Source organism: Sorex fumeus, unplaced genomic scaffold, assembly GCF_029834395.1.
Source record: "Sorex fumeus unplaced genomic scaffold, SorFum_2.1 ptg000006l, whole genome shotgun sequence".
Classification (NCBI taxonomy): Eukaryota; Metazoa; Chordata; class Mammalia; order Eulipotyphla; family Soricidae; genus Sorex; species Sorex fumeus.
The window spans coordinates 36,982,520-37,008,352 of NW_026606063.1; the positions used below are offsets into that span (position 1 = coordinate 36,982,520).

The 25,833-nt window shown below is 48.1% G+C and overlaps 1 protein-coding gene across 2 annotated transcripts in view; it reads right to left on the reverse strand.

Annotated features, from left to right (window-relative positions):
- The window catches only part of TET3 (tet methylcytosine dioxygenase 3), a 109,016-nt gene that overhangs the window by 26,289 nt on the left and 56,894 nt on the right, over nucleotides 1-25,833 (reverse strand). For both annotated transcript variants that reach the window (XM_056125718.1, XM_056125728.1), the window contains exons 4-5: nucleotides 22,028-24,194; nucleotides 3,394-3,484 (exon numbers count right to left, since the gene is read on the reverse strand). In XM_056125718.1, the coding sequence (XP_055981693.1) occupies nucleotides 3,394-3,484; nucleotides 22,028-24,194 (2,258 nt within the window). The remainder of the gene's footprint in view (nucleotides 1-3,393; nucleotides 3,485-22,027; nucleotides 24,195-25,833) is intronic.

Consider the following 25,833-nt stretch of genomic DNA (forward strand, 5'->3'; position numbering starts at 1 on the left):
AAGCTAAAATCCTAAAAGCACCAGCGACCTCAGTTTGCAAAGAGGCCCTCTGGAGAAGGAGAGGACAGTGGGAGTGGTCTAGGGGAAGACAAAGCTTGGGGCCCCGGCCGGTCACTAACCAGTCCAGCTGATCTTCATCACCTGTCTATTCTCTCCCTTGTTCCAGAAAAGAATGTAAAAAGATGTCTGAGGGATAAAAATAGCAGGTGATGAAATCAGAACAAACATGGGGAGAGGTGGGCATGATGGAGATCCACAGACTGCAGACTAGCAAGGCTGTGCTGCAGCTTTGGGAGAAGAACCGGGAGCATCTCTCGGTGCAGGGACACCCGGGAGCTTCTGAAGACGCCTTTAGGGCAGGGTCAGGAGGGGCCGGGGAGTAAACCCGAAGAGACTCCCACAGGCCAAAGATGGGAAATCACGTTCCTCCTAATGGGGTACACAAATCTGGCTCTGAGCTGACTGGCAGCCAGCATAAAGATGGAAACACAATCTGTTACATGATTTACAAGGTCCTTAAGATAAAAATAAACCAGTTGCTGAAGAGAAACACACAAGTATTCCTGGTCTTGGGAGGAATTCCTCCTTGGATCAGATTCTGAAGAACCTCCAGTAGCTGTTATTTTTAAAAGCAACGCGGGGGTGGAGAGGGGGCAGGAGAGGCGAGCCTCCACTTGATTACTATCTCAAATCCTTGTTTCAAAATACACTCCTCTATAATGAAAAGTTGAGGGAGCTGTCTGGATGGCTTACAAAACGGTGACCAAAAACTCATCTCGGATCAATCTGGACATCTGATTCTCCAGCAGTCCTCTGAACTTGTGTCAGGCTTCCTTTAAGAATCACCAGCCCCAGGACCCAGGAGAGGCAGCTTAGTGGCAGAGCGCCTGCCTTGCAAGCCGGAGGCCAGAGAGGCCATGGGTTCAATCGCCAGCACAGTCCCTCATCCCAGATTGAGATTCTGGAACTCTGCAGTTTGGAGCCACAAAGATGTGTGTGAAGTACCACCACCCCAAGGGTGTGTGACTCTGATCATCACAAGAAAAAGAAAAGGAATAGGGGGGAAAAATTTAAAGTTTTTGAAAAAACAATTGTTCAAAAAAAAAAGAAAGAGGGGCTGGAGCAATAGCACAGCGGGTAGGGCACTTGCCTTGCACGCGGCCAACCCAGGTTCGATTTCCAGAATCCCATATGGTCCCCTGAGCACCGCCAGGGGTGATTCCTGAGTGCAGAGCCAGGAGTAACCCCTGTGCATTGCTGGGTGTGACCCAAAAAGAAAAAAAAAAAGTTGGGGCCAGAGCCAACTAGTACAGTGGGTAGGGTATTTGCCTTGTACACTGTCATGGGATCCCATGTTTGATCCCCGGCATCCCATACGGTCCCCCAAGCACCACCAGGAATAATTCCTGAGTACAGAGCCAGGAGTAACCTCTAGGCAACAGCAGGTATGACAGAAAAAAAATCACCAGTATTTCTATTATTATTATTGGAAAACAATATTCCAATCATAGCTTGATACCACCACTCACATGCACATGCACAAACACACAAACACTCAAAGCAGGAGTGGGCACATGCAGCCCTCACCAAAGCACACATATATTGCACATATGCCACTGACACCTCCTCACAGGCTCATAGGCACTCATTCATTTCTAGAAGGCTTCCATTTATAGGCTGCATGCAACGCTGTTGGAGACGAGTTACTTAGAATGTCTGTATCTCCAGTGACGTTAACAGGGTCAGAGGAGCAGTTTAAGAAGGTCCCTGACCTCCACCATCTTAGCCTTTATTCACTCCGGCATGTTGATACTCATGTTCAAACCCATGTGCCATGTTATATTTAGTAACAACTGTTTAGGCTCCACTGTTCAGAAAAGATCTGGTTCCCAAGTTTGTGGACATTTTAAGGGGTGCCATATTCCATGCATCTGTATATGTTTAAGCAAACCTGTGTTTATGTCTACATGATATTTACCTTTTTGTTTTGTTGGAGGACATACGCATCTGTGCTCAGGGTTTACTACTGGCTCTGCACTCAGGGTTCACTCCTGAGGGGGTTCAGGGGACCATAGGTGATGCCAGGGTTTGAACCAGGTAAGTGCCTTAACTGCTATACTACCCCTACAGCCTCTGCCATTACTATTAATATATGAAATGAATGCTTTTATGAAAATGCCATCAGTAGGTATACATACACAGATATACACTACACACACACACACACACACACACACATATCCTTTCCAAATACTGGCACTTAGAGTATTTATTAACTTTCATACCTATACTCATTTGCATACTTTAAAATACACTGAAGTTAAAAATCCTTACAAATACAAATTTCTTTAAAAGAACCAAAACAGGAGCCAGAGAGACGATGTAATGAGCACATGCTTTGTATGTGGGAGACCCAGGTTCCATCCCCTGCACCATACGGTTCCCCAGGCAATGCCAGGAGTGACCCCTCCCACCCCACACACACCTGGGAGCACCTCCCAAGTACTGCTCAGTGTGGCCCAAAATTTTTTAAAAATAATTAAAGAATAAAAATTGTGGGGCCCTGGATGTGACTTAGTGGTAGAGCACATACTTTGCATGTGTGAGGTCTTAAGTTGGATCCCTATTGTCAAATAACCATCACCACCTAGAGTCTGAATTTTTGATGTACTGAGACACTAAACACTAACAAATTCAAAATCCCCAGATTCCTTGAAATGGCCTAGAAATAATAAAAATCCCTAGAACCCAGAATCTATTTTCTAAATGTTTCCCTCCATTTAATAAAGAGAAATCAGGACTTCTTGAGTAAATGCAGCATATAAGCCCAAACATCTGCCATACAAAACCAAAAAAAAAAAACAATGGATTTGTAGGATCATATTCGAAGAACTCAGGAGAGACCTGAATAGTGGCTGATAGGCCAAAGAAGAGACATTCCATTCCTCCAAGTGGAGGAACAAAACACCACCTGTGGTTTTGAAAGAAAGGAAAAAACAATCTGACTCCGACACACCTTTAGAGCTAATTGCTAGTTTGTCATATGTTAGAGTAGGTGGAACACGTTCAACAAAACCATAAAAAAAAAAATCTAGCAGCAAAATTCAGATTGTGGGAAACTCTATAGCACAAATAATCACTCAACACATTTTTCAATAAAACATATTTCAAGAGAGAAAGAATGGGGAGGGAAAATATAAAGGATGGACCTATAAATGGGAAAAAACCCAATGCTGGAAGCATAAGAACCCTCCTTCAATTGTACACTATCTCGTATGTGCCAGGCTTTCCTTTCTATAGGTTGTTCAGTAGGAGACAATACGAATGAGCAATCTTAGCTATATTCCACTAACGATTTGCCCATTTGCCCTGGAACATCTCAGCATCACTCACCGCTCTTCCATGAGTTCCCGGATGGAGGCAACTGTGGGTCCAGATCCCAGGTGAGTATAATATGGGCCTTCATCTTTTTCCACTATTTGTTCTGTAGGAATACAGAAGAAACATTATGTGGAGATGTCAATTTCCTAAAAGGTGGACCACCACAACAAAGCAATAATAGACATTATGAACTAGAAAGTCCAAATAGTTTGTAAATATGTAAAAATGTGCTCAAGTCCATAAGAATCCAGGAAATAGAAGCAAATACAATGAAATAGCATTACACACAGATTAGAGAAATCTGATAAAACCCAGTATTGTCAAGACTGGTCTTATCACTTTGGGATTTAAGTTTACAGTTATCCATATTCTAGGTGTACATATCCCAAGGAACTGAGTGCCAGGACACGGACAATGTCCAGTGTCCAAGCAGCAAAATCACAAGCGCCAAATGGTGAGAACAATGCAAGTATCCATTCCATAAAAAGATAAACAGAATAGGGCAGGTGTAAATTACTTTCCACCCTTTATACTGCACAGTCCTCCCGTTGCTCATTGATTTGCTTGGGTGGGCCCAGTAACATCTCCATTGTGAGACTTCTTGCTCCTGTGTTTGGCATATCGAATATGTCACGGGTAGCTTGCCAGGCTTTGCCGTACGGGTGAGATACTCTCAGTAGCTTGCCGGGCTCCCTGTCCACCCTTTACAATTACAAAAGAATTGCTTCCATGAGGATCTTTTAAATACCACACCATTTTCAAAACACATACAATTTACTCTTGTCCTGAAAATAAATGTACTTACTTAAAAAAAAAATCAGACATGACTAGTCCCTAAAAAATACTAATTGAGATTTTATTATAGTTTCTTTTTCTCCCAGTGCATCCTAGTACATAGCCTGCTTGCTTTCATTTTGGGTTTTGTTATTTTTTTCATGCCATACCCAGCTGTGTTCAAGACTAACTCCTGGCTCTGTGCTCAGGGATCACTCCTGGTGGGGCTTGGAGGACCATATGGGTTGCCGGGGATCAAATATGCACTGGCTGTGTGCAAGACAAGTGCCCTAACTGCTGTCTTATCTCTCCGGCCCTTTTTATTTCCTTTCCTTTTTATTTTTTTTATAATAGTACTACAGTACAATATGACTGACTGTTCTGTATGTGTTGTTCTGCTATACCAGACTACCAGTCACCTCCCCGCACCATTATCCCAGGTCCTCCCTATCCCTAGCATCCCTAGATCACAGTTTTGTTAATTATCTCGGGCATAGTCTCTTTTATTTTTTTTTAATTTATTTATTTTTTTGCTTTTTGGGTCACACCCGGCGATGCTCAGGGGTTACTCCTGGCTCATGCACTCAGGAATTGCTCCTGGCGGTGCTCAGGGGACCATATGGGATGCTGGGAATTGAACCTGTGTTGGCCATGTTGGCTGCGTGCAAGGCAAACGCCCTACCCACTGTGCTATTGCTCCAGCCCCCGGGCATAGTCTCTTTTAAATCCAATGCCCTGCTCTGCTTTCTGAAGACCCAAAGACTCCTATGAAACTTTGCACACTGTACCATTATACTACATAAAAAACCTGTTATCAATATAGTAAGTGTAATACATATATGCATATTGTGTATATAACATAATACACGCTATATAATATATAACATAATACAAAATATAGAATTATACATAAAATATAGAAGAATTCACGGTAAGAGTGGATTTGAGGCTGGAAGGAGTGGGAACTGGGGAACTATGGCTTAAGGGCTACAGAATTTCCACCAAGGGTGGTGAAAAAAGATGTCAAAGTAGAAGTGATGGTTGCAAAATACTGTGAGTGTAATTAATGCCACAAAACAGCACTCTTAAAATGGAAAATTTTCTGCTATATTTATACACTATTTTTTTTTGAGAAAAGAATTGCTTTTTCTAAAAATAAAAATGCTAAGGAAAAAAGTCTGTCACAGAAGAAAATATTTTGTCTGATTTCATTTATATGAAAGACCCAGAAAGGACTAACCACAAAAATGGAAACGTAGACAGACAGGTGATTCCCTGAGGCTGGGAGGAGGGGGAGTAAAGACCAACTGCTTACTTGGGTGCAGGTTTGATTTTGGGGTAATGAAATTCATAAGGAAACAAAGTAAATTAGAGGTGATCAGGAACTGGGAGGAGCAGGGAACAGGGGGTCCTTGCTTAAGGGATACAGAATTTCTGTCTTGGATAGAAAATTCTGGAACCAGAGGTGGTGGCTGCATGACACTGAATGGGCTACCCCATCTCTGGCGTGCTCATTTCACAGCAGTTAACTTTATGTCATTCCTTTTTTAAAAAAAGGAACAAACTTTCATTCACATGGATTAATTTTGTTTTTATTTTTTTTGCGTTTTGGATCATACCAAGCGATGCACAGGGGTTACTCCTGGCTCTGCACTCAGAAATTACCCCTGGCAGTGCTCAGGGGACCTTATGGGATACTGGGAATTGAACCCGGGTCAGCCACATGCAAGGCAAATGCCCTACCTGCTGTGTTATTGCTCCTGCCCCACATGGATTGATTTTAAATGATTTTTCCTAAGGAAAATAAAGACCCCAAAGAATTTTGTACTAGTCACTTGGAAAACAGTGTTTGATCAGATATTATAAGGCCAAATGAAAGCACTTTAGGTAAAGTACTACAAAACCATGGGCACATTTGTTTCAAGTATGAGACAGTGTGGTTTGGGGTCCAACAACAACATTAGCAATCACTGTCACTGTCCTCCCGTTGTTCATCAATTTGCTACAGCGGGCCCAGTAACGTCTCCATTGTGACAACTGTTACTGTGTTTGGCATATCGAATATGCCACGGGTAGCTTGCCAGGCTTTGCTGTGCAGGCAAGATATTCTTGGTAGCTTACTGGGCTCTCCGAGAGGGGCGGAGGATTCCAACTCGGGTTGGCCACGTTGGCCGCTTGCAAGGCAAATGCCCTACCCACTGTGCTACCGCTCCAGCCCAACATTAGCAATAAATTTAATAAATCTGTTTAATAGTATTATATATCAACATTAATTTCTTAGTTTTAAATTACCATAATTATGGAAGGCATATGCTTTTTTTTTTTCAAAAAAATACTGAGTTACAAAAGCTCCACCATTTTGTTTGATGTATTTTGATAGATTCTTACAGAATTTAGTAAACTCAGAGCATATATCATAAGCTGAATTTTTAACAAAAATTTTGCATTTTGGGGGGGTATAAATTTTATTTTTTTTTAAAGACCTAAGGTTAGGTAATAAATACACAAAACAATATGCTTGGGTGTGTGCTTTTCCACATAGGTATGTCCCCGAAATATGGTGGTGGGAAGGTGTAATTGTGGTGGGATTGGTGTTTGAATATTAAATGTAATAAAATATTGTGAACTACTTTATAAAATAAAAACATTATTAAAAATATGTGTCTAAAACACTTTCAACACTTCAAGACTAAGTATAAGGCATATACTTGAGGGGAAGCTGAGTAACAGGTATACAAAAAGTCAGTACAAACTTGGGAACTCTTCTATCAATGTAAAGTTATTTCAAAACATCACTTTTTTTTTCCTGGACCAGTGGTGCTCAGAACTAACTCCTAGCTCTGTGCTCAGGAATCACACCCAAGGGACTCAGAGAACTGTATCAGGTGCTAGGGACTGAACCTGGGTTGGCTACAAGTAAGACAAGACAATACCCACTATACTATCACTCCAAAAATCAACTTTTTTTTTTCTGAAAAAGAGGGGCAGAGAGATAGTATTGTGGGGAAAGGCTTGCTTTACCCATGGCTAAGCCAGGTTTGATCCTCAGCACCCCATACAGTCCCCTGATCCCAGGAGTGATCCCTGAGCACAGAGCCAGGAGAAGTCCTGAGCACCACCAGGTGTGGCCCAACAACCACCACCAAATAAAGAAAGACAAACAATACGCCCAAAACAAGCAGTGGGGTCCTAGTTTCTTTTCTTGCTGGAGAAAAATCTTGATCATTTATGTCAAAACACACACATAGGATTTGTATAACAAATCTTTGCAATAGTCAAAACCAGAAACCCATAAGTTAGGAACAGTAAATGAATGTATAAAACCTAAGTCAGAGGACCTATTCAGGAGAACTAACAACCTGCAAAAATTCCCTTGCACCAGTCTGTCCCTGGCACCTCCGTCCCACGATCCTTCCCTCCCACCGTTCCCCCGTTGCTTACGGGATTGACAACTATGGTTTTGGAGGATGCTGTTACTTGCCAAGCACCACCCAGGTGGTTGAGACTCTCCATCTATGTTCCCATGTGACTTCCAGTCAACCTATTCATTCCCTCTCCACCCCATTCCCCCAAACCTGGCACTCTCGGGACTGAACTCCATTATCAAAGGCTTAGTATCAATTGATATTGTTCATACCCTTGATTTATTTCTCTCTGTACCATAGACCAGTGAGATCATCCTGCATCTGTTCTTCTGCCTCTGGCTTCATTTGCTCACTGTGATATCCTCTAATCCCATCCAAGTTGCCAGAGATTGCATGACTTTATTTTTTGTTGGGGCTACAGAACACTCAGTGTATATATCAAAACTTCTTTATCCACTATCTGTTGTTGGACATCTGAGATTTTTGTTTTTTTAAACAAAGGTTCAGAAAGATGCACGCAGCCCAGATGAATGGATGAAAGGTGCCGACTTATAGAGCTCTTCCCTCCCACTTCAGGCACTTGCCTGAACTTTTGTCATCACCTCCTGACTGCTCTCAGCTCACCCCTGGGACACCCTCCCGGACCACAGACTTTGCTCAAGATACTGCTGCGGCTGATTCCATCTGGGGCGGCCGACTGGGTCCACAACGCTCGCAGGCGCTGGAGTCACCTGTACATGCACATTCCCTGCTTTGCATCTTGTGGCATACACAGAGATGCCTGCTACAACACTTCTGTGCACACTGCACGTCTGTAAATAAGTTTCCTTATGGAGCAACAGTGCCCTCCTTCAGCTCTTGCCTTGAAATTTTGATCTCTTTTGGTGGTGGAAGTGGTGGAAGTGGTTTCTGGGCCAAACCTGGCTGTGTTCAGGTCTTATTCTCAGCAGTTGTCTGGGGACCAGATACAGTACCAGAAATCAAACTGAAGTTCGCCATATGCAAGAGCTTATCCCTGTACTATCTCTCTGTCTCCTCATGACCCAAAAATTGATCCCTTATGGCCTGTATTTTAAATGCCACCTTCGCTGAAAAACCCTATTAGACTTCTAAGGCTCATTTTCTAATTCCCAGAGAATTTTGCATACAACACAGATATCAACACAAGTATCACAGTACATTTTTACAGTTAAAATGGCATAGAACTACGAAGATGGATTTTGCAAACAGAGACCCAGCCAACCATGAAGTTAAACTCCGAACCCTTCTAATCCTCATTCATGACTTTGCATATAAAATATATAAAGGGTTTCGTGCAGCGTCTGGTACCTAACATGAATTCAATACGTAGCAGTGATTCAGTCCCTTCAAACATATTGTATGATATGGTCAACTTAAAACTCTTACAGAGGTTTAAAACTACTAAAAAGCAAGTTTAAACTAGGTAAAGTGCAGAAATGTTGAAGATTAGATGAGACATCGGGCACAGTTCCCAACTTCAATGCTTAAATGTTTCATGAATGAACCAGTATTTTCCACTAGAGTATTAAGAACCACTGCTCCAAATATACATTTTCTTGAACCATCACAAAGATGATCACAGGAGAAACAGTGAGAAGGTGGGAAAGGGAGGAGAGGGAAGACAGAGAGGGAAAAAAATAAATAGGTAGTGGGTGTTGGAGGCAGTAGGAGAAAGCTCTTTATAGAAGCTCAGAGGCTACATGGTATACAGAAAATAGAACATAAGAATATGCCAAAACTTCTGGGCGCCAGTCCAGTTTCAACTGTCAGGAGAAAAGTTAAAGGAATGGTTTAAATGCAGTCTTACACTTAAACTGGAACATAATGCAGTGTTCTGCGACTACCTTTCCCCAAAATCAGAAAAATCCCAAACTTACATAGTAAAAGTGAACAAAAGGATTATCATTCATTTGTATTTGTTTTTGTGGAACCAGGGATTACTGAACCCAGGGCCTCACACACAAAGACCAGGTGCCTTGCTGTTGAAGCTACTCCCCTGGACAGAAAGATGGACTTAAAGAAGGCGCACACCAGATTTTGGCAACCTCATCCCAGCAGCTAAAGAAAAATGACATGAAAAGACCCAAGAGCATGTCAACCCGGACACTGGGTGTTGCGTTGCTGAGAAGTTCTGAAGCCACGATGGGCGGACACATCTCGAAGCATCAAAGAATCCACACTCAATGTCCTTTTAGCAAATTTCAAGGCAGCCCAAGGGGTCCTACAGAAGGTGTGCATACGTGCGTGTGTGTGTGTGTGTGTGTGTGTGTGTGTGTGTGTGTGTGTGTTAAGGGCGTCAGGGGTCCCTCCTGATGAGTGTTGAGACAACCAGGTGGCAGTTTGCATGTGAGGAGGCAACAGTGTGGTGCTGCTTGAATCTTGCAGTGTCAGATACTCCCCCTGACCTCAAGCCTCCCCACAGCTGCACCCAGCAATTCTCAGGGGTAATGGTGTTGGGGATCAAACCAGCCAGCCACAGGCTGAGCACGTGACTTACTCCCCCCTAGCCCCAGAAGTAGTGTTTCTTTTACGCATCCCTTGTCTTGATTATGACTGCAGGGGGAGAAGATACATTCTCTAAGAAGAAACTGAACACACCAACCATGCATACTTAGAAAACGAGCATATATTTAGAGCTGATAACTGGCCAGAGTTCAAAACTCGAGTCAGTTAATTATCTTCCTTCGGAAGTCTTTTGAAATGCTTTCTCATAAGTTTAGGGCCACCGCTGCTCCCTACATCTGTTCCTCTTTCTCCATGTCCTTGTCCTTTCCAACCAGCAGTAGCTGTGAGCACTTATGTTTTATGTGAGTTTTCCTTTGTTCTACATCCCTGATTTATGCATTCTTAATTTATCCCTTCTTTGGCTTAATTCTTGAGTCAAACTTTTTCACCTCAATTCTCTGAGAACTGTGATATCCGTATCCAACAACTCACATTCAGAATAAAGAATCCTTACCAATCAATAAAAAAAGGACAGTCCAGAGTGATAGTACAGCAGATATGTACATGGCCTCGCACAGGTAAACACAGATTTAATCCACAGCACCCTAAATGGTCTCCTAAACCCCGCCAAGAGAGATTGCCTAAACAATGAGCCAGGGATAAGCTCTGAGCACTGCTGGATGCAACTGATCCCTGGTTCAATCCCCAGGACCTCATATAGTTCCCTGAACTCCATCAGAACTGATCCCTAATCACAGAGTCACAAGTAATCCCTGAGCACTGCTAGGCTGTGGCTCAAAAGCCTAAATAAGATAAAGTATAAAGGAAGACAAATAATAATGGGCAAATGGCCAGAATAAGAACTCTACACAAGATGTCATGAGAAGTGCTTCATAGCAGCATTAGTCAGAGAAATGCAAACTGATGCCACAACAAGATACAATTATACAGCTAAGACAAAAGCAGAAAGACTCTTCCTCATGGTGAGGATGTGGAGGGCTGCCCCTACGGAGTTTAAACTGTTACAACCACCCTAGAGAATGGATAGTATCTAACTAAAGCTAAAGACACACAATTTCAGTCCTCTGTAGATAAGGAACAAGAAGTACTTATGTGTATACATAGGAGTAATAGCAAGTTGGTTTTGTATTTTTGCCACACCCGGGGGTGCTCAAGGGACTATGATGGAAGAGACACGTGGAGTCAGGAACTGTGCCCACATCTCCTGCATGCAAGGCATGTGCTCGGTCCTTTGCCTTATTTCTCCCGTTTAATTCCCAGTTAGAAACAATTTAAAAGACCATCCACAATCCAAGGGGAAAATTGTGGCACCTTCATAAGATGAAAACCCACGATAATGAGAATGAATGAACTACCAGCACTGCTAACACAGAGATGTCTCTACAAACATCCACTACACCAGAAAAGCGAGAACACAAAAAGATTATGATTAAGAAGGTCAATGGGAAAAAATGATCAGAGATGTTAGAAGTCAGAAAAACAGTTATCTTAGAGCAGTGGCTGGCTAATGTTGTATGCTAAGGATCATTAGTGTTTACATAAGGCCTAATAAAAGTATTTTTCAAAAAAGTAAAAAATAAAGGGGAGGCTGGACGGATCAATTTTAAGGGTCTGTGCCGGCAGGGTCCCCTCAAACACTGCCAGGAGTGACATCCAAGCAGAGTGGGGCTCAGCCCTAACCACCCCTGGGTGTGGCCCCCCAAAAAAAAACATGACTTTTTTTTCTAAGTCTGAAAAACCAAGAATGTGTGACTAATTTAATCCTTTGGTTAATATATTTGTAGGTAACAATTCATCCTCAAAATTAAGTTTATCAGGATCATTATTTGCCAATTTGTATTCTTTTAGATGCACTTCAGGAAAGGTTTCTGCTTGGCCCTTGACTTCTGCCTCTCTCTCTTTCTTCCCTTAGCTCCAGGCACTCTGCAGGAACACAGGGGAATGTTCCCAACCTTCCTAGAGGAAGCACCTCCAGTCTGTCCCTGTCTCCAGTGAGAACACTAACAGGTTTCTCTCTTCCTGTTTGGACAGTCATCTTTCCTCACTAGGTTTCTTTCCACCTCTCTGACTCTGCTTCTTGCAAGTACTTACGCAGTTGTATCTGCTTTGTGCATTGGCTGGCTTCTTCTGGAACCTAACCCATCATTCGTGGGAACATCTGTGCAACTGTACTCGAGCACCTCAGATTTTATTTCTGATTTCACAGCAAATATTTGACTTTCTTGAGGATGTATTAATCAGCTCCTTAAGCTCTACTAGTCTTACTGGTGTGCATAATGTTGGGTTTGTGCTTGTTAATGCATCTTCCATCAGAGGGAGCATTTATCTCCAGGGTTTCCCCCACCTCGATCCTGTCAACATTTTGGACCAGATAATTCTTCACTGCGGCAACTGTCCTGTGCATCCCAGAATGCTGAGCGGCAACTTGGCTTCTACCCACTAGATGCCAGTCGTACCACACTAGCCGTAAAGATAAAAAAAAAAACGTGTCCTACATTACCAGATGTCTGTCCCCTTGGGGTTCCAGGAAAAGAGCTCAAGCAGCCCTCAGCTGAAAGCCACTGGTCTATAATACCCAACTCCCCCAAAACAAGAGAAGAATATCCATACTTTTATTTACCTGGGCACCGCTCAAACAATTTTCTTAGGAATTAAACTAGAGATGTGGACACAGCCCACAGCAATTTCAGTTATTAATTCTAAAGTTCAGCAGCCTGACTGGGGAAGGGAGGAACTGGGACGGGTAGTAGACAGCTGGCACATTCTCTGTTCCCTCCCTTCTGGGGGCCTAAATGCCTCTGTGTGTGTGTGTGTGTGTGTGTGTGTGTGTGTGTGTGTGTGTGTGTGTGCGCGCGCGTGTGTGTGGTTGGCTCTATTGTGATGCTAGGATTTGGGTTTATTTCCTCACATGGACTGAGTTGGTCACTCTGAATAAGACATCAAGTTAAAATAAAATCAATCACAGTTGACAGGATTTTTGTTGGCGGTTCAGCAAATATTTTTCTTTGCATGATGGCCTTTGTTTGGTGCTGCCGGCCTTCAGCTAGGAGACTGGCTCCTTCCATTTCTTCAGGCAACTGTCCTTACCCCAGATCTTAACCCCATCAGAAGTTGGCGCAGGAAAGGAGGGCCTGTGCGCTCCCCAGAGAGCATGACTTTTGGATGCCTGGTCTCCAGCTCCATGGAAGAGGGGGCCCCAAACCTCCATTACTGGTTTCCCAACTCTGGGAATCCTATATCCCGATGTCATCCTTACTTTAATTTGAATTGGTTTTAAATTAGCAGACAGACTTGGAATTGTGGTTTAAGATTGGGGTGCTTCCCAAATTTAGTTGATGAAATTTTCTAGCTATTTGTCTTGGTTCCTTTACACCAATTTCAGAGACGGGGCATTTTTCTATCTTGCTGTTAAGTTCCATTTTTCCCTTTAGTTTTCTTTTCTTTTTTCTGTTCAATACTTTTTTTTAATTTCTTTTATTGAATCACTGTGAGATAAACCCTTACAAAGCTGTTCATGATTAGCAGGATTAGGTTTCAGTCACATCGTGTTCCAACACCTGTCTCTCCACCAGTGTACATTTCTCAGCACCAGTGTCCCCAGTTTCTCTCCCATCAACCCTCCCCCCCCCCCCATCATCCCCTCTCCCCCAGCCTGCCTCTATGGCAGGGGCTTCCCTTCCCCACCCTTTTCAGTTTTCAAGTCATAAGTCTTCCTTCTCTAAAGTGGTAAAGTGAGGAACCAACTTATTCAGGGAGAGTGGGGGCGGGGGACTCTCTTGTTTTGAAGCAACAGGAACAGAAATGAGAAGTGAAGATTTTTTGTTTGTTTTCTCACCTCATGCCCCCCCATGCCCCCATCCCTCCCAGCGCACCCCCCATCCCCACCCCCACACCCCCCAGGGTGTTTTTTGTTTTGTTTTTACCTCCCTAAAAGATGCAGTAGAAAGTTCTGGGGTTGACATCAGGAGAGCAAAATACAATTTTTAAGAAAATGCTAGTTATGTGGCTCTAGACGCTTTTTTCTTTTCCCTTTTTCACTTTCAGCAAGAGAACTGTCACTGTCCTGTCACTGTCCTCCCGTTGTTCATCGATTTGCTCGAGCGGGCCCAGTAACAACGTCTCCATTGGAGACTTTGTTGTTACTGTGTTTGGCATATCGAATATATCACGGGTGGCTTGCCAGGCTCTGCCGTGCGGGCGAGATACTCTCGGTAGCTTGCCGGGCTCTCCGAGAGGGGCGGAGGAATTGAACTCGGGTCGGCCATGTTGGCCGCTTGTAAGGCAAACGCCCTACCGCTGTGCTATCGCTCCAGCCCTAAACACAAGAAATCACTCCTTACTGTCTAAGGGGAAAAGGATGCTTCCTTTCTATTTTGTTTTTCGGTCACACCCCGTAGTGCTCAGGACTTACTCCTGGCTCTGTGTTCAGGGATCACTCCTGGCAGGGCTCAGGGGACCATACGGGGTTCCGAGGATCGAACCCAGGTCGGCCATAAGCAAGAGAAGCAACCTTGCCTGCTGTACTATCACTCAGGCCCCTGGATATTTCCTTTCCTAACGGAGCACCCACCTTACAGCTTCCTGCCCACCCACAATGGCATCCACACTTTCCCAAGGGGAACACCTCAAGGCCAGGTTCAGTCATAGGTGAAAGGATTTCTTCTCTTTCTGATTTGACAGAGATAAGGTTGCTAACTGGTATGCAATTAATGCATAGGTGTCAAGTTCACACGGAGGTTTCTTTTTTTATCGTACTATCTGCTTTTTTCCAAACAATCTTATATAATGCTTCCGTTTCCGGCTGTAATTTTAGTGGACTTGAAGCAGAACAGCTTAAGCTCATATGACTATTTGGACTCCACCTCCATGGCAACCAACCACTGACTACTAGCACAGCCCCTCCTGGCAGTCACAAATTCACAGAAGGCAGGTAGAGGTGAGGTCCCTCCCACCCTGGATCAGGTCTGCCAGATGAACTACTTCTTTCCCCCCCCCCTTTCTTTTAAAACTAAAATTTCAGGTCATTATCAGTGGCATGGGTGGTGGCATGGGGGGGCGGTGTGGCAGGCTGGGAGAATGAGCACCTTCACAGATGACAAAGACTACAGGTAAGGGCCAATCTGACATCTTAGTAGAGTTTTACAACAAGGAAGAATAAAGCTGACCAGTCAACCAAAAAGGCTGTACTAAACATATACTCAGCACCCAGTCTAGATACTTTTGAAATACAAACTTCAGCTCTTACTCTTTTGTGCTTGTTTTTTGAGCTACAACTGGTAGTGCTCGGGGGCCCATCCATATGCAGTGCCAGGGATCAAGTAAGTGCCTTACTACTGCCTCTGTACTATCTTTTTCTTTTGGTCACACCCGGCAATGCTCAGGGGTTACTCCTGGCTCTGCTCTCAGGGATCACTCCTGACAGACTCGAGGGACCATATGGGATGCTGAGGATCAAACCTGGGTTGGCCACATTCAAGGCAAGTAAGTACCCTACTTGCTGTTTTACTTCTGTTCTTAAACAACCTGGGACTTGACCGAAAAGACACATCCATGTAAAGCAGCAAGTAATGTAAGACAAAGAAAAACGCAGCCTGAATGAAGCCTGACTTTTCTTCAGTACTGAGCTCTTGGTTCTTGAGCCCTTTCTGTTTCTTTCCATATCATTATATTCACAGCCTGTTTGAGTTCTTCTCCCTTGTATATGAGCATGCCCCATTCTCAGGCCATTTCTTGATGCACATATTCAGCATGGTAAGGTGGCCAGTACAGAATTCCAACTGCCCTCACTTTGCCGAAGGTCCTCAGCTTTCAGAGCCATCCAGACACGCATGGACACCTCCAAGCCTAGAAGTCCAAACTTCTGAATCCTGGTAAATGGTTCCACCACCCACCTGGTCACCCACCCAACCTCTCACCTCAAGGGTCACCTGAGGTTGCATGTTCTCCCTGACTCCTACATCCAGCTGGTCATGGAACCAGTGTTTCCCACCCCCCCCTCAAATGCTCTGTTTTGTTTTGGGGCCACATCTGGTGGGGCTCAGGGATTACTGCTGGCTCTGCGCTCAGGGGACCAAATGTGATGCCAGGGATCAAACCAGGGTAGGTCACAAAGCCAGTGCCCTATGCCCTGTACTATCTCTCTAGCCTGGAACCATTAATTAAAAAAAAATTCTTTCTCACATCCGCCCTCTCCTCCCTCCTACTCAATGTCATTTTCTTAGTTTAAACACCTATTATTTCTTGTCTGTACTATGCCCAAGCCTGCAAACTGGTTTCTCCACTTTGGGTATCATCCTCTCTTCCTCTGAAACTCTCCTCTACAGCCACTCCCTGACTTTCGCCGAATACACTGATCACATCAGAAGTTACTTCTGTTTCTCCGTGTTTTCTCATCACCATGTCTTCACATGATTTTTCATCAGTTTTCCATCTCTATAACCTTCCTATTCGCTTGCTTGGAACCCTCCTCCTTCTATTACTCTGCTGAACTTCTACTTATCCCTGAAACTTAGATCAGATATCATCTCCTCGAGGAAGTTCTTTCTGACCCTCGTAGCAGATTCCCCACTCTTCGATCAGTGCCCAAATATTCTACTGTCTAAAAAGCATATGTAGAAGACAATGCTCCTCTTCATCTCAAACTGACTGCAAGCAGGAGAGAAATACATTCTCATGAAAACGATGAGATATAGAGGCTGGAGAGAGCGCTAAGGGCTGGAGCACGCGCTTTGCAGGCAAGAGGTTTAATTCCCAGCACTGGTTCCCGATTGCCCCCCCACCCCACCCCCCCCCCCCGGCCCCCAGCCACCATCATCACCAGAAGCAAATCCGTGAGCACAGAACTGGGAGCATTCCCCAAGCAGCTCCAATGTAGAGCTCAACAACTAAAACCAATAACAGGAAACGGACTCTACACGAAGTAAACAGAGCTAAGTCTTTGTGTTCTTATGCAGAATTGTGGTCTATACTGAAGTTACCAAAGCTTGGGGGAGGGGGACGGGAGAGGGGGGCACTTGCAACCAGTGATGTGCCAGGCAACATCTCTCACAGGGACTCTCAGCATGTTCTAGGCAAAGGTACCACTTTTCCTCATATCTCTGAATTTCTACGCCTTTGTTTGTTTGGCTTTTTGGGTCACACCCGGCAATGCTCAGGGGTTACTCCTGGATCTGCATTCAGGATTTTCTCCTGGCAGTGCTTAGGGGAACCATACGGGATGCTGGGGATGGAACCCAGATAGGAAAATGCTCTACCGGCTGTACTATTACTCTGGTCCCTGATTATTTCTTTAAGGCAGAATGATCAACTGTATTAAAAAAAAAAAGTCAGCATTTTTATGAACCCCGCCCCCCCCCCTCCTGCGAGCTGTTTCCTAATCTCCCTCTTTTGCTGTGGTTTACAGTCTCCAGCTGTGTGTGGACCCAACTGGCTCCTGAGAAACATCAGGACAAGCCCTAAAGTCAACAGGCCTGTTTCCTTATCTCTGGAATCGCAAGCACAGGATCTCAAAGGAGCTTTTCCCACTAAAAAGTCATCTATACCTCATGGTATTTCACTAATAAAAATTAAAAAAAAAAAAAGTCATCTGGACACAGTCTCTGTCCTGAACTGGCTCCCCTCCTCTTCTCTGAGAACAAATAAAATACAGACAGGGCGTGGCCAATAGTCATGGCAGCCTAGTATCCATCCTATTTCTGACAACGTAGGGTGGTTTTGGGGCAGTGAGGGAACCTTCAACATGTGCCTCAAAATATTCAGGAATATGCCAATACCCACAATACTGACAGAAACATATACAGATCTTTTTGGAGTGAGGCATTTCCTTCATGTCTTTTACATAGATAGTGGGAGGGGGGGCGGGGGGGGGTTGCCTTTTATTCTGCTGTTTCCAGATTCAGAAAACAAGTTTACAAGCTTAAGGAAGCTGAAGCCTTAGTACAAAGGCAAAACAATGCTCTTGGTGTCTGGGCCTTTGTCTGGTTAAAAAAAAAAAAAAAAAAGGACAACAAATCACCAGAAGTGGACTCTTGGGCTTTTCTTGCTATGCTGTATGACATTTTTAGGTTATTATAAAGTTGTTTTCAAAGTTTGTCAACAATGGTTTATTATGAACTCTCAATGACAACCTCAACGGAAAATTCTTCTGCATACCGACCTGCAATCTGCACCTCCGTGTCCACCAGGGATGGGTTTGAGTTTCTGGAACACGAGACGGCACCCGTCTGACATTAATCCCGGAGTGGGCAGCCTTTTATTCCTGCCCTGTGTCCTGAGCCTGAGTTCATGGGGACAAATTCTGCCATTCCAGCCCACGGAAAGTCTTTTCAGATAACACTTCTGGAGAAGACGGTGGCACTTTCCCGGTACCTCCATAGACTGTTTGCAAGCAAATCCTTTTCTTCACTGGCCCCACTCACTCCCAACACTACTGTTTCACTTAGGATTCACGTCCCCATTCAACATTCTCCAACACAATCTGGCACGGAGGTTTGGAAGAGCAACTGCGGAGGATTGCATCTCACATCCATCACCGCCAGCTCATTGGCGGATCGATCCTTGCTCTCTTTACCATTAAATGAAACTACTGGGTCAGGGAAATGGCTCATGTTTTTGCCTGTGGGGCCCCTGGGTTCAGTCCCAGGTCCCCCAAGCACTGCCAGGAGCAACCTCCCAAGCACCAAGGGATAGTCCTTGAGCACCCGCAGGTGACCCCCCCAAAATAAACGAAATCTAAACGCACTGCCTCATATAAACAGTTGGGAGGATTAAATGACTGGGTGACTATGACGCCCTTGGCCCTGGGCCCAGAACAGCGCAACTGCTACTATCACTGTTACTACTATTTGCAACAGCTTCCCCGGGGCTCTGCAGTCACAAAGTTAACACCCTTCATTGGTCCGTCTTCCACACTCTACTTCTCGGCCACACTTTCTTGACAACACAACTCACATCCCGTGATAGAAAACCCAATCGCCGTAGCCTGAACAGTCTACCACCATTCCTCCACGTCTCTTTCCTCTAACCTAGGGGCGATGACTGTGTACCATGCTTGTCCGTTCTCCCCGAAGCATTTCCCCACAAGTTACCACACAACTTACCCCTTGACAACACAGGCCGGTGTGATGCCAACTCCTGGTTCAGTCTTAGGGTCAACCACAGCACACAGTGAAGCCATCAGTGATTGGAGGGGGGTGTCAGGCCTGTCCTCCCGCTCACCTCTGCCCGCTGGCCACAGCGCAGAAGGCCTGCACAGCCCGGATGCCTTCCCTCACGCTGCCTGTCACTAACTGTGCTTCCTTCCGTTCACCAGCTCCCAGCTGACAGTTACTCTCTGCCCAGAGAACTCTTCAAATCGGAAGAATGCAGGCTGCGGAGGGCTGACGTCCACCCCTTAGGTCTTGCAAGCCTGCTCCTTGCTGCCCCTGAGACTATGCTCATGCATTCCTCAGACGGGAGTGTCCACCTTCTCTCTGTCCTGGCCCTACCCCCCACGCTCACTCTATTTCTCAGAGCCCTGCTAAAGCACCTCCTGCCATTCGGGTGACCAGCCTGATGGAGAGAGGGAGGGAGAGAGAGAGAGAGAGAGAGAGAGAGAGAGAGAGAGAAAGGGGTGAGAGGGAGGGAAGGAGGGAGGGAGAGAGAGAGAGGGGGAGAGAGGGGGAAGTGAGAAAGGGAGGAAGAAAGAGGGAGGGAGGAAGAAAGAGAGGGAGGGAGGGAGGGAGGGAGGGAGGGAGGGGAAGAGAGGAGAGGGAGGGAGAGACACAGAGAGAGAGACAGAGAGAGAAGGGTGAGAGGGAGGGAAGGAGGGAGGGAGAGAGAGAGAGAAAGGGAAGAAGAGAGAGAAGGAGGGAAAGGGGGAGAAAGGGAGGAAGAGAGAGAAAGAGGGAGGAGGGAGGGAGGGGGAGAGAGAGAGAGAGAGAGAGAGAGAGAGAGAGATCCCAAATGCGCGTCTGTCTCCAGTAAATCACAAATCTCCAGAGAGGGACACTTTCTCTTCATCTTCACTGGGATTCCTAGTTAGGACCAAACGAAGCAATCAATAACTGATGAGCAATTAGTAGCCAACACCTTTCTCCTTTTATAGTGGATGTTTTTACTTCTTTTTCTTGCCTGACTGCTTCTGAGAGGCGTGGTAACAGTCAACTCTCTGAGGGCTTCCTCAGTGCCAGACTAGGCTGGGGAGTGCTTTGACACGTGTTAATTCAGTCCTTACAAGCAGCCCTGCCTGAGGGGCATGCTATTACCATTTTCACTTAATAAATGAGGAAAGAAGTGATGGAATTAGAATGCAAATTAAAATCCACGTTTGTGGGCCGGGGAGATGGTTCAAAGGGCTGGGGCACAAGCTGTACAGACAGGCAGGTTCCATCCACGGCACCACATGGACCCCCGAGCACTGAACTGGGAGTAGCCCACAGCGTCACTGGGTGTGACCAAAAACCAAGCCTGACCAAATGTAACAGCTATATTGTTGAATCCGAAAAGTGGGTTATTTGCTCTGGATCAACACACAAGGTAAAGCTATTTCCTACTGCCTGGAGGGGAAGAGGAACCAGAGCCAAGGCAGACAGGACAGATAACCAACCGGAACCCTGGGGAACACAGGAGCCTCAGGAAGGACTGTCAGACACCGGGGAGGCAGCAAACCTTAGGAGAGCCACAAGCCGGCAGCAGGCCTATAAGCGTTTCCCAGGACAGACAAGTCAGTGGCGCCCAGACAGAAACACGTGCAGGGACCAACTTCTGCTTGTTCCCAACAAGGGGGGACGCCTCTGCCTCACACACCTCTGCTCTGTACCCCAGGAGTGTGTGGCTAGACAGCCTGGGCAGGACAGGCCCCAGCCCCTCCTGGAATGGTGGGAACACCCCAGCCCCCAGCAAGCACTCGCACCAGAACCCTACAATAACACTTTCTAGCAGGCAGAGGGGACAGCCTGCTTCTAAGACCTGTTTGTGTTCCCTCAAGTCACAAGAATTCCACGGGCTCGGTGCCAGCATCCATGTGGGCCTTTCTGTCCACATCTGACACACAGCGATCTTGTACACAAGGCTCCCTAGACAGCCGGCTGGAGCCTGGACTCAAGGCAGAGCCGACAGGGCCCAAGCACTGGTGACCCCCCCCCCCAACCCCGACCCCACCCCGCACCTCAGACTGCAGAGGGCTCAGCCAAGAGGGACCCGGAGCCTGCCTGTTCTTCCTGCAGAAACTGGGCCCACTGGGGCTGGAGCGATAGCACAGCAGGTAGGGCGTTTGCCTTGCTTGCGGCTGACGGGGTTCAATTCCCAGCATCCCATATATCCCCCCGAGCACCGCCAGGAGTAACCCCATTGTGGGGTGTGACCCAAAAAGCAATTAAAAAAAAAGGGCCCATCCCCTCCACGTCATCTACACGTGGATGCTGACAAGCCCAAAGCTCCCAGTCACTGTCTGACCGCCCGTGGGGCATGGGGGTCTTCTCTTGCTCCGCCCCCTCACGCCCCCATCAAGGGTTCACTCTTGGGTTCCCATGGCCCTAACCACATCTCTCTTCCCCTCAACATGCATCTTTCAGAAGCACCAAAAGACAGATGGTCACTGACATGAAAAGCCCCAGGTGCTCACTGGTACCTACAAGGTCAAGCCCAACTCCTGCGGCCACCCACGCTGCCTTTAGGTTTGTTCCCCACAGTCCTCCTCCCTCCCAACCACAGGCCAGCCACAGCAGGCCTGCCGCCTTCTCTTGAACCCCAAACCCTTCCCTTACTGCAGCAGGCTCCTTTCTACATTATAGCCCTGCAGCTCTCAGCGGGGCCACATTTCCCCCAAGCAGGCATTCCCACGGCAGCTGCCACCACCTCCGCACAACTGAACAGCCATCCACCGTCGTGGCCTTCACCGTAGAACATCACCATCGGCGTCCTTCCTGTCAGCCCGTGAGCTCGCTCCTGAGTTCTGCCCACCACAGCCACACGATAGAACCTTCTAGAAACCCCTGCCCTCCCGTTCCTTTCCCTGACCGCCCACCCCGCGGGTGACTTACCGACGCAGTCACAGGTGGGGAACTCTGCCTGCGCCCTCTTGGCCGGCGTGTCCAGCAGACTCTTGGTGGGCGTGTCCAGGTACTTCAGAGGTGACTCCAGGAAGCCGCTGAGTGTGGGTGTGAGCGGGTTCTCGGCCTTGGTGGGGGTGGCCTCCTGGCCTCCCTCCTCGGAATGGAAGCAAGTCGTGGACAGCACAGTCACGGCCCCTGAAGACTCTATCTTGATTTGCTTAGGGGAGCGGGTAGCAAACGGGCTCTCGGGGGGCGGGAGACACGTTGGCTGACTCTCGGGGTCCTGAACGGGCACAGACGGGGGGCCGGGAAGCCCAAAGCTATCCCCAAATTCGGCCTCAAACTGCCGGATGAGCTCCTCCAGCTTGTCGTCGGCAGGGGGGAGGGGGCCGGCGGAGCCTGACTGCAGGGCGGCCATGGGGCTGGGGGACCTCATTTCCTGAGTAGGGGGCAGCAGGCTGTCCCCGGAGGGACTAGGTGCAAATAGCGCAAGAGAAGGTTCTGGGGGCAGGGGGAGAGAAGGGCCCTGGGAGGCGGGGAGGGGGGCAGGCAGAGGCGCCTGAGCATCATCGGAGACAGGGGGCCGCAGCCCCTCCAGGACGATCTGCCGCACGGGCAGGAAGAGGGGCTGGGCCTCCCGACCCCTCGACTTCTTGATCTGCACGGGCTTGCGGACGCTGGGCTTGAGCCCCGGGGCGGCCTTCTCGGTGGTGCCCACGGGGCCGCCGGCCGGGGCCAGGGGCTTTTTCTTCTTCTCCTTGGGGGGTCTGTCTGGAGGCCGCGGGGCAGGGGAGCTGGGGGGTGCCCACCAGGCGGGGGCGGGGGTGGGGGACTCTGTGGGCGTGGGGGGCGGGAAGGAGGTGTCATGGGCTTGCTCCAGGAAGAGGCTGCGCTTATGGTGCAGGTGCTGCTGCAGCGCCGTCTGGGCCTTCTGGTGGGCGCTGGGCTCCGGGCCGCCCGGGGGGGTCTCTCGCGGCGGTGGGAGAGGGGTGGGGGCCGGGGCTGGGGCCGGGGCCGGGGCTGGGGCCGGCGAGGAAGAGGGAGCCTCCACCTTGACCTTGGGCTTGGCGGGCAGGGCCTCGGGCCGCTTGAATACTGACTGGATGTAATCGCTGGCGCTGCCCAGCAACTGCTCCAGCTCGGCCATGGGGTCGGGGCTCGGGCGGGGCGTGGGCCAAGAGTTGCGGGGGGTTGCTGGTGGGGTGTCGGTGCCCCAAGAGTCAGAGAACTCCGTCCTCGGAGGTGCGGGCGGGAAAGCGGGGCTCTCAGGAGCGAAGGGCGGGTGCTCTTCGGGGGGGACCACTGGCCATGAGGGAGCCCGGAGGTAGGACTGGGGGTTTCGGAAAGGGGCGGCGGGAGGGGACAGGGCCTCGGGCAGGGGTCCCGGGGCCTGGGAGGTGGAGTGGGAAGGCTGGGGCAGGGCCGAGGAGAGCTGGGTGAGGGCCTCGATGGCGATGGCGGTCTGCAGGCTAATGTTCTTCTCCTTGGCGATGCTCAGGGCGCTCTGGGACAGGGGCAGCCCCTCTGGGGGAGGGACCTGGGGGGCGGCGTCGGCGCTGAGCAGGGGCCGGGGCTGGGGGCTGGGGGCCGGGAGGCCAGCCTCCGCCGGAGGGAGCGGCGCCGGGAGCCGGGGCCGCTCCTGGCCCCCCTCCACGACCACGGACTTGATCTTCCCCTCCAGCCACTCGAGGTAGTCGGGACACTCCGGGCCATCGCAGTTGCAGTTGGGGGGCTTCATGCCATGGCGTGCGAGGGCCAGCGCCGTCTGCAGCGTGTCCAGGTCTTCGCTGCCGGCAGAGCAGCCCCTGCCGCCGTTGCCAGCCTCGCGACTCATCTCACGGTTGAAGGTTTCATAGAGCCGGGTGCTAAGGGCCCCGTACGAGGACACCGCTTCGGCCACCGCCGAGAAGGCCACCAGGTCGTGGGCATCTTCCAGGCGAGCAGTGTGAGCTGGGCCCGGGGCAGCGTCCCAGCTGGGCTTCTGGTCTACTCGCCACGGACCCCCGGCGCCCAGCAGACTGGGTCCGGCAGGTTCTCTAGCACCATTGACGGGCGCCCCGGAGGCGCTCAGCTGCAGCGAGTCCCCATGGAACACTGGCCCTGAGTCCATCTGACCTGGAACAGGTCCATCGACCGGGCTGAGCTCTGCACCTGTCTGAAGAGAGCAGAGGGGGAGAAACCAAGATGAGCTGCGACGTTCCACGAAGGCCACACCCCACCACTTTGCATGGCTCAGACACAACCCCCCAGACACACCCTGCTTTCCTGGGGAGACCTCTGCCGGCAGCTCTGCCTCCGCTGACCTCCAGCCCCTCCTCTGGGTTGGCTCTCCCAGCAGAAGGCAAGCCTTGAAGAGAGCCTCACACATAATTCTGAATGCAGCTCTGACTTTTTTTTTTTTAATTTTTATTAGTGAAACACCATGAGGTACAGTTGTAGACTTAAAAATTTTTGTGCTTGGGCCTCTTTTGCAAACCACAACACCCAAAAGGAGAGAGAGAACAAAAAGGAATGCCCTGCCACAGAGGAAGGGTGGGATGAGGGGATGGCGGGTGGGAGGGATTCTGGGATCCGTGGTGGTGGCAAATGGGCACTGGTGGAGGGATGGGTATTTGATCATTGCATAATTGAAACTCAAGCACAAAAATCTGTAAGTCTACAACTGTACCTCATGGTGTTTCGCTAATAAAAACTAAAAAAAAAATTTTTTGTGCTTGGGTTTCAGTTATACAATGATCGAGTACCCATCCCTCCACCAGTGCCCATTCTCCAGTACCACTAATCCCAGTATATTTACATACAAGTGGCACTACATGGAAAGTATCATGCTAAGCTCCTACTTTCTTAAGGCCTCCATTGATCTCACTAGAAGGCAGTTACCTCAAAGGCAAGCATGTGTTAAAACCATGCAAAAAAAAAAAAGTCTTTCCGAGGTGAAGACCAAAAAGGGACACGAGGACCCTGGTGATTTCCTGTTGATTTTGTATTTTGTCTGGAGAAAAAGAGTGAGCCGGGCACAGGACCACGAAGCCAAGGGTCGTGCCCAGGCAGAAGCAGCCCTGTCCCTGCACAGGGGGATGGGGAGGAAGGGGTACGAGGCAGCAAGAGACAGCCAGAGTGGCAAAGAGGCAAGGCACACAGTTCTTCCTCACTGAAGCCCAGCCCAAGCTCCGGGAGCTGGCCACAACCTAATGCTCCCACTCTCAGCCCTAGGGACCAGTGACCACAACGATGAGCTCCGGGAACATGTTGATGCTGGCTCACACTGGAATGTGGCCTTAAAAAAACTTCATAGAGGAAAAAGAAAAATCTTTATGAAAATACCCTATGTTACAATATTATCAACGGGCACTGCGAGTTACAATACTATGGATGACAGTTCCACAATGCGTACACCATTCTGCCACCACACCCTCCACCAGAGTCCTCACTTCCCTCCATCAAGGTCCCAAGGCCCCTCCCATTCACCCCCCCACTCGCCCCCACCAGCTCAACTCTCCAGTTCCCTAGCCCCTAGCCATTTGTTGCTCCTTTATTATGTAGCTTTAAAGCCCCCATAGGAGGGAGATCACTCTGAGGCTACCCCTTCCCTTCTGACTCACTTCACTCAGCATGATTCTCTCCAGTTCCAGCCATGCAGCAGCAAATTGCATGATTTTTGTTCTTTCTTACAGAGGCACAATATTCCATTGTGTGTACATAAATATTGAATGGGGTTTAATTAACACAAATTGCAGCACTGGTGTCAGCGTTAACCCTGCACAAAGCTGGCTGCTCCAGTGACAAGAAGAGCT